At 41.1% G+C, this 9,544-nt stretch overlaps 1 protein-coding gene across 1 annotated transcript in view; it reads left to right on the top strand.

Moving 5' to 3' along the window:
* LOC107674646 (beta-1,3-N-acetylglucosaminyltransferase lunatic fringe) overlaps nt 1-7,315 on the top strand; it is an 8,433-nt gene extending 1,118 nt beyond the window's left edge. The window contains exons 2-8 of the mRNA XM_016468679.1: nt 4,328-4,376; nt 4,597-4,699; nt 4,776-4,929; nt 5,050-5,135; nt 5,244-5,409; nt 5,504-5,589; nt 5,691-7,315. Coding sequence (XP_016324165.1) covers nt 4,328-4,376; nt 4,597-4,699; nt 4,776-4,929; nt 5,050-5,135; nt 5,244-5,409; nt 5,504-5,589; nt 5,691-5,757 — 711 coding nt within the window. The 3' untranslated portion in view covers nt 5,758-7,315. The remainder of the gene's footprint in view (nt 1-4,327; nt 4,377-4,596; nt 4,700-4,775; nt 4,930-5,049; nt 5,136-5,243; nt 5,410-5,503; nt 5,590-5,690) is intronic.
* The last annotated feature ends 2,229 nt before the right edge of the window (nt 7,316-9,544 follow it).

Below are 9,544 nucleotides of genomic sequence, written 5' to 3'. Positions count from 1 at the left end.
CCCCCCCCCCCCCCCATGATATTAATGATAAATGGTGTGCACTGTCTTTCCGCTTCAAACACCTTGCTTTACTTTATGAAACTTTTAGCTATGAATTTAGTTAATATTCAGAGTGTTTGAAATCCAGCTACATTTTACATTAGCCTACTGTCTTTGTTAAATAATAATATAGTTAACAGTTTTAATTGGAGATGGATCAGTATTGCTTTTTAGGACCAATACAGATTAGGTTTGTTTAATTGGCTGATAACTGATATGCGTAAATGGATACATTTTCAATGTAGCTTAAATACTTTATTATTCATTATTAATGCAATTTCATTTATGCATTTTTTTTTTCAATTTAAATGGTTGTAAGTTTATTGTATTTTATTGAATAACAATAAAAATAAATAAATAAATAAAAGTTGGTCAAACCTATTATCAGCCAATCTATAGTATTAATACTAATAATGTGTATCTACAAGCAGGATCACAAAACAAATACAAATGTTGTACATTGTTATTAAGGGACCAAAAATCCATATATATCTGCCTGGCATATTAAAAAAAACACATTGTAAAACTCAGATTCATAGTGCTTTCTGCAGCAGTTGCTGTATTGCTCACAGAGCAATGGTTGGCTGTAAGGTTCCCCCTTTCTCCCCTCCTGCTCCATTGTTTGGGGTGTCCCCGTGAATGCACCAGGGCTAAGGATGCATCACAGCAGCAGCTTCAGAACTGTCCCCTTCTCAGCACTAACAAAGCTTCTTTCTGAAGGGGGAAAGAAAAGCTTTGCCAGCCCCTTGTCTCCCACTCTCCATGGGAACCGGGGATCTGGAGCAGAGGCTGGGTCAAGCTACCCAAGCGGTGGGACAAGAGAGTCTTCGTTATGGAGATGCTGGGGGGCACAAAGGGACAGCATCTATAGGCAAGGGAAGGCTTTTCAGCTGCACGCCGAGTAGCTCACAAAATGAAAATACAGCTCTGAGAAACAGGCCTCTTTTGCAGCGAGCACAAAAGCACTCTCGGCACATCGACAGCAGCAAGCGCAGAGCAGTCAAAATGATTTTAACCACCACCTAGAGTAGTTGCTCATACATTTTACAAAAGTCAGTTTAATTTGCCTTGGGCTCTGTCACAATCAGTTTCCCTCACACCTTAGACAAAAGGGGTTTTATTATTGTAATTTGAATATGACACAGCCATAGCAACACTTTTATATACTCGCAGGGTCTCAGTACAAAGAACATTATGTTTGTGGCATTTCTGTGAATATCGAAGCATGTGGAAAGTGAACATTTAAATCAGACCTCTTTAGCCTCTGCTCTCATTCAGTCAGCTCAGATTTGTCTTTCACTATCCAGCTAAACTGATATGACCACTACAGGAGACTGAAAACTAAGACTAAGTTTGCTCAGTACAGGAGTTGATGGAAGTTAACCCACAGAAGAGAGAGTTAACAGCAGGGATTAATAGCAGCAGCTGGTGGGGAGCAGCATAGACATAAAAGACCAGCGCAGCCCAGAATACAAGGGGGAGTTCCTGGAGAATGAGTGCCAGGTGGCTGGGTCTCAAAGAACAAAAGATGGCTCTAATGCAAGCTATATGAATCTTCGCATTCTCAACATGTGCACACGGAGAGAGCTCTCAAATTATTTCTACATTCATCTGTGCAACACCTGAGTATGTTAAATCCCAGTTATTGTCATCTGAACGGCCGGGGATTATCCCAAGGACTCCGGTGTACTGTTTGGCCGCTTGCCACAATGGCTGGCACCAGACAAGAGTTTCAACGGGCCAGGCAGTGTTAGACCCACGGCATGGGAACTTTGTCACATATGTCAAGTGAGATGATGCATGACCGACACTGTGAACGTGTTCATAGGGGTTAGAAACTTGTGTAGGAAGGATCTTTCCAACCCGCTTACCTACTTCAGGTGCTGCATTGAGGGGTAATGAACAGCTTACAGTCTTGGGCTGTTTACATGTAAACACTGAGAGCAGATCCAATCTGTGCCTGCTGTTGACACTCATGGCAGCCTGTGGCTCTTCTTGGTGGGAAACTGTCTTGTCTTTGTTTAGAGTTAGTCGCGGTCAGCTAGAAGCTCCCCTACCCTTGTTAATACACTGGAATTATCAGTATTTTTATAAGAGAATGAATCCCTAGAGCTCAGTTGCTTTCTGAGCACTTGGTTTTTGATTATTAAAAGCATGCTTTGTAATTGTCTTGACTTGATGAGTCAGGACTCTTTTCAGTCAGATCTGCTCCATTTTGAATTGTTCACACTGCAGCTTCTGGCTTCCGCTGTTTCTCTAAATTTCCCCCCTGGAACAATGCAGCTTCCCCAGTGAGAGAAATTCACAACAATGAGAGAACAGCCTGTGCCACTGCTGCAGTATCCGGTGTCCAGTTACACAGATAGCTACCAAATGCCATTCAGATCAAATGCAAACTTGCTCGCTGCAAATAAAGTACCACGACCAACCTCATTATCTCTATCTGAAATACTTAACTGTATAAAAATTTACTGTTTGTGGCAGTAGTTTCTCTGGGTTGAAGACAAGACAGTGAAAACAGTGTAGATCTGTTGTGGCACGAGTCTGTGCAAGTTTCTGGTCTCTTATTGGCACAGGTAGAGGGAGCAGGGCTGTTTGGTGTAATAGAGGGAGTAACATCTCTCTACTTCCTTCCCGGGTAGAAGGAGACAGACAGCCAGGCTCCACACTCACCCTGCCCTATGCTAGACCTTCCTTTGGCAGTGTGGGAAGCCCTACCAATCTCTGCCCGGTCATCAGAACTCCAAACAACCGAACGAAAAACCCTCATCCATTCTTGTGTGACGACAATGCTGGGAAAACTGCATTTTGAAGAAAAGACTTGACATTTATGAAAGAAACCACAAAAGGGTCATTTTGGCTCGCAGTATCTTCAATAAAAGGGAAACCGAGAAACAAAGCCATGTGCCACGAGAGGCCTCTCTTTAGTTAACCACTGCAGCTGTATGCAAATCCAGGCAAACATATTTAGGATTTACCCAGTGATGGCTTTACCCACTCCTTATTGTCTCTATGCATAGGGACAGTGGGAGCAGGGTTGGGGGTGTGTGGCCACACACACACATTGTAATGCACTAATCAGCTAATCAGGTTTCTCTCTCTGTCAGTGCCCAGTCTGCCTTGGCAGCTGCCTGTGTGATTAGTCTGTCCTTTCAGCAGAACTCTACGCAAACAGCACCAGCCTCTGATTCTTTACCCGGTCCAACCGCCAGCCCTCCCTGAACAAACATCGGCCTTGGGCCTTGGCCCTAGAGTGCTGCGCTAAACATCTGCTCAGAGTTTGTTCTGCAAACCAATCAAACATTATCTGGCAATGTTTGAACATTCAAAAAATGCAACTGTGAAAGGGGGAATGAAAAAAAAAAGAGAAAATAATTCACTCTTGCGATAAAGATCACAAAACAGCTGAAGCTCATAAGAGAACAGTTTTGTAGCGTAGGTGTACATGTTCAAGGCCAGTTGAGCGTGGGCAGGTTGACCTGTTCAGACACGTGGCTGTGATAAGGCGGCGGGTGGCAGTTGCTGTCTCACCTGAGGTGGAAAGCAAACAGGTTAACGGCAGTGCATGGCCAGGGGCACGCCGCCTTTTCATCAGTCTGTCTGAGGCATGTGGCGTCGTCTTCTCAATGGCTTCTTTGAGCCGGGGCTGCCGCCTCGCACCTGCTCTGTCTTATCTTCCACAATGAGCTCCTAATCCCACCTCTTCTATTTTAATGTTAACAAAACCCTGAGGGGTCAGACGTCAATGAAAGCACACTGGTGTGAATGTATATTCATCAATTCGAGTATGTCTGGGAGAATGGGACCTGGTGCTTCTTTCTTTTCTTCCAGATGACTTGGCCATTCCTTTTTGGGACATTTTAACATGTCTGAAGTGGATAGAGGGATGAAGAATGAAAAGAATTGGGAGGTGGTGAGGGGCAATGGAATGGGGGTGGAGTGTTGAGGGTGGTGGGGGTAAGTGGGGTGGTCTGCTCCCCGCTTTGTTCTGGGCCTGGGATGCTTTGGGGTGCAGAGCAGTTGCTATGGAGAGATTGACAACAAGAACAAGGGGCCTTTATTTTGGGGGGTAGAGTTTGGCTTGTTTAACTTGCTGAGTTTTCCATGGCGTAAAACCCAGACAATGGTTCCTAATCAGTCCGCTTGGAATAAATAGCTCTCCAAGACACATGATTCCAGTTTGGAACACGCCAATTCCTGTTTCGTTTTTGCTCTAGTGCAGTGATTCATTGATGAACTTGTGTGACTCCATTGATAGAGCTAACTGGGCTTTGTCTTGTTTTCGCAGACATACATCTTCACGGATGGCGAAGATGAGGAACTGAAGAAGAAAATCGGTGAGTGCAGCTTCCTTAAGCGGAAGTCACAAGGCTAGAAAGAAGCAGACATTCCCACTTTGATATGCACATAGTTTGGACTCAGCCTTCTAATCCTCTTAAAAAAAAGGGCACGTGCAGAGTCACCTGGCCTCTTAGATAATGAGCATTTCTCAAGTGATAGACATAAGTGGAGTATTACATGAGCATTGACAATGTATCCGTCCTCTTGTCCACACAGGAAGCCATGCTATCAACACCAACTGCTCTGCTGCCCACAGCCGCCAGGCTCTGTCCTGCAAGATGGCTGTTGAGTACGACAAGTTCATTGAGTCTGGAAAAAAGTAAGCATTTGCATGATTATTTTTTACGTTATAAATACCATATTGGATATTCTAATGATATCTCTTTCTGGTTTAGGTGGTTCTGTCATGTGGATGATGACAACTATGTGAACATGAAGACACTGGTGAAGTTGCTGTCCAACTACCCTCACACTCAGGACATGTACATTGGCAAACCCAGCCTGGACAGGCCGATTGAGGCCACAGAAAGACTTGGGGACAACAAGATGGTAGGTGGTCCAAAATATCCTCATTTTTTATATATATGTATATATATATACACACACTGGTTGTAAAAATGAAAAGGAGCCTTAAGAATAGAAACCAATGGTTTTGTTTCTCTATTGCAGAGACCTGTCAATTTCTGGTTTGCTACGGGAGGTGCAGGCTTTTGTGTCAGCCGTGGGCTAGCTTTGAAGATGAGCCCTTGGGCAAGGTGCAAAAACCTCTCAACTAACCTAATGCAGCATCTACGAGCATATTCAATGCTTTAAGATGATAGTAGACTTTGTTGACTTAATTTACTCTACTCTTTTTATGACAGTGGTGGCCATTTCATGAACACTGCTGAGAAGATCCGTCTTCCTGATGACTGTACCATCGGCTACATCATCGAGTCAGTTCTTGGGGTCCCTTTGACCCGAAGCAGCTTGTTCCACTCTCACTTGGAGAACCTGCAACAGGTGTCCAAATCAGAAGTACACAAACAGGTGAGGAACTTCAGTGACAGCTTGATATAAGCCCATCTTAGTTCTGTAAATGAAGTATAGTTCTATTAATGCAGTTTCATATCATTTCATTTAGATTACATTGAGTTATGGAATGTTTGAAAACAAGAGGAATATCATCAACATGAAAGGGGCTTTCTCTGTTGAGGAGGACCCATCCAGGTAAGACAATTTCTTAACATTCTAGATCATATTTAGATGTTGCTTTTATCTAAATTTGTGCACATGTACAAATCTAACGTCTAATTTTTATTATCTCTCAGGTTTAAGTCAGTGCACTGTCTGCTGTACCCAGACACTCCGTGGTGCCCTCCTCAGGTTACCTATTAGGGTGACCGGCTCCTCTGTTGTATCCTCGTCCCTCACTGCCTCGGTATCTGAAAGGCATGAGGGACCAGTGTGGTATTGGGCCGTGAGGCTGCTGCATTTACTCTGCAGTGGCGCACGGCCTTCCGTGGTTATACTGGGCTGCTGTGCGGCCCACCTTTAAACAGTTCCTTCCTGCCTGGTGCCTGAGCTTCCTGTCCAACTCGGACATTACGAAGGGCCTGGCTTTCAGAAGGATGCTTTCAGCTCCAAGCTTTGCAGGCAATCAGTTGTGCTTTATGTGATTACTGTTGCTTGTATCTCATTTGCAATTCTCATAGAATGTAACTGTCTAGTATGCCCAAGCCTTTTGCCTGCTTAGTTTTAAATTCTAATTAGCAAATTAGTGCATACTTTATATTTTATTATCTCCAAATGCTGTTCAGGATGTTCTTTCCCTCAGGTTTGATTTAATGATTGAATTCTTTAAAATATTTGAAGAAAATAAGTAACATGGGTGCTTTATTATCTAGTTCTAAAGGACTCCGGACAAAATTAATGACATGAAGGTCCATTTTTTTTGCGAATTGATTTCTTTGATGTCAGTGTTATTATAATTATTATTGCTATTAGTTTTTTTTTAATGACATTTTGTGCTGGCAATAGGAACATTTTCCAAATATGCTGTCAGGTTATTTTAATCTGTGGTGTATGAGGATTGAGCACTTTTCTCCCTAAATCCTTTGGGCATCTTAAAGCTGTGTGAAAATGTATCAAGTGCCCTAATTTTTAGATCTTTATATTATTTAATGCCAATGCATTCACACAATCTTGGCAAATAGATATGAGATTTTTGGCATGGTTTATTATTATAATTGTTTTTTTAGCTTTGCTCAAAGATGTATTTAAGTGGGAGTTGCACAGCTTGGTTTTAATTAACTGTTGCTTGCTCAAGTAAAGTATCCCTAGCAGTCACTTTATGCCGTTTACTCTTTTGAATTGGCACCAGGGCCACTGTCAACACAGTGTATGTTGTTAAAACAGATGGCAGCTAAAGTTTAAGATGTGTTTATAGCACAGATCTGAGTTCTCTGATCCCTTTTGCACAGAGTGGTCTGGCTTAGAGCCACAGTTTTCCCCATTCCTTCACGGCTGACAGTTGGACATCACTATGCCAACTATACAAAACATGTTAAGTGAGAGCTTTACATGAGCAACAACAGTGATCCTAACAGAGTTGCAGTTTCTCTAATGGAATGACCCATATTGGGTGAGCATGTATATTTTATTTTAAAGCAGTATTTATGTACTGTGCCATTGTAAAACAATTGTATTTGTACATAGTTGTTTAGATATTATTTGCATTTTGGTCACCTATGGATCAGACCTAGTTCTGATGATTCCTCTAAAATGTTTTTTAATGCTCTGAATTTTGCTAATGGTTATAATTTATATTCCAGTATCTGGATTTGTTTGTTCAAATGTTGTCCTCTCAGGGATCACAATCCTGATATTGTTACCATGGGATGCCTTGGTAATTCACCATTCAGCTTTTGAATAAAGCAGCATATTCGCTAAGAAACTTTCCTGCACTCTTGTTTTCTTTCAGCTGATACACTACATATTTCAGATTTCAGATGGTAGTTCACCTACAATTAAAACCTACAATACATACAAAACTTTAATTTTAGTATGTTTCTCACAAATTTATCATATGATTATTATAGACCACATTTATCACATTTTTATGGTGCCTTTTTTGCAGCCACAATGAATGTAGATGGTGATTGGGCACTGATGTCACCATCTACTTTAATTGTATGGAAGAGCATGATCATTTTTAAAAACATTTCCTTCCAGTGAGTAAACAATAACAATTTTCATTTTTTGGTGAACTATCACTTTCAACAACATCGAAGGCAAACAGCAAAAAGGACCCACTCACTACTATAGTGCAACACAAGACGACTTGCATCAATCATTTGGAGTAAAATCATTGCCAGACCGCAGAGGTTCAGAGGCCAGTGTCTCTTACTCTGTCAAAACTGTTGTGATCTGTTACTGAAGCATGCAAACAAAACAAACCCGACCCCTCGTGGGTTTTGAGTGCTGGCACTGACCCGTTCTGTGTTGCTTTTTATTAATGAAACACACTTGAAAGTTTAGTCTCACTCACACATAATTTATTATTCTACATCAATTGCCATGGGAAAGAACATTTCCTCACTACCGGGCCTTTCAACACACTATAGTCACGTCATTTGAGGCCTGGAAAATATAGGGGAATTAAGAGCAAGTTAAACTGTGTCATTCCCTTAATTCAGCAAAATGTGACCCTGTTTAAATGGCTTCGCTACATTAAAATGTTGTATTGTGGAATATTATATGTTTTAATATAGTTTTATCATGACAACTCTCAGAAGATTTTAGCATGATCATGGATATGAAAATGTTAATGTATGTTCTGCCAATACATACGCCGATACGGTGCTGTGAGTATTTAAGACATACTGCTGCTGCATAAATAGCATATATAATAACCAGTAGCAGATCTATACAGATGGAGCTGGGGAAGATGGAGGGTTTCAGAGGAACTCTGAAAGCACGCTGCAAAATGCTCTAGTGAATGCTAACCAGTCATTTAAATGTAAAGCAGTAAGCATTGGCTTCGTATGCAACAGGAACCAGTGCAATATAACAAAGAGTGAAAAATTTAAGGGGGTCTGAATACTTTCCGTACCCACTGTATATATATATAAATAGGCTGGTAAATGAGTACATAAGTAAGTAAAAAGCCTTTTGGTACAATTCTAAAAATGTCAATTTTCAGGTCATGGTAGACATCTTTTTGCTGTGAAATCTTTAATGATTCTTGTCTTGTCTGGCTCATTGAAAAAGTCAACAGAGAAAGAATATAACGTGCTGTTCATAGTCGGAATCAGTAATACGTGCAGCAAAAATGGAAAAAGCCTAGAAATGAAGTTTGGTTTCTTTCTTTAGATGACTTAATACGTTATGAAGTCTTGTATTGCTTCAGATCAAAGAATTCCTCCACATAAATGGGAGGTCAACAACAAAGATGTTGTAAATGTTATTGCAAGATGATACAAATCCTTTTATTCCTTCAACATTAACAACAGGATGAGGTCATATTTTGAGAACTCAATCACAAACACTAATTCCACACCCCAACGACATAATTCAATATACTTTTAAAACCACTATTTTTTTACATTCCAGTCAGATCACAAAAAGATCTTATAACAAACATAATCATGTTTTTATTAAGTCACATCTGTGCCTGTTTTAATGGTGTGAGAGTTTATATTCTTAAGCCACGACTGCCTGTTTTCCCATGAGTCTGAGGGCAGAGAGGGGATTTCTGCATTCTTTAGGGTAAGTCTGAGACACAGATCACCCCAAAATCAACCACTGCACCAAAAAGACTTCCTTCAATGGTCCTGAATCATATTTCTTCCTCCCAAAACCCTCTTCACAGACTTCACACAGTTCATATGTGGTTGCAGATGTCAGAAACCATGTCTGCAAGAGCCGAAGTATCAGACACATTTGGGCATGTGTTTGCTCCCACTGTACTGTAATACACCAAACCTATGATTATGGGTATTCATCTTGAAGTCTGTGTTCCAGGAAGCCCAACATCTTTTTGTTTAAGTTAAATACTACATTTACATTCAAGGTGGAGAGCGAGATTGAATTATGCAAAGCACTCAAGCAAGGCAGCCAGCCAGAGAAAGTAATCTGCCTGAAGGAAAGATAACTGCCTAAATACTACTGAGACAGTTATCAG

This window comes from Sinocyclocheilus anshuiensis, unplaced genomic scaffold (genome assembly GCF_001515605.1).
Source record: "Sinocyclocheilus anshuiensis isolate Anshui unplaced genomic scaffold, SAMN03320099.WGS_v1.1 scaffold152, whole genome shotgun sequence".
Classification (NCBI taxonomy): Eukaryota; Metazoa; Chordata; class Actinopteri; order Cypriniformes; family Cyprinidae; genus Sinocyclocheilus; species Sinocyclocheilus anshuiensis.
The sequence above is the reverse complement of the archived record's forward strand: the minus strand, read 5'-3'. Positions and strand labels throughout refer to the sequence as shown.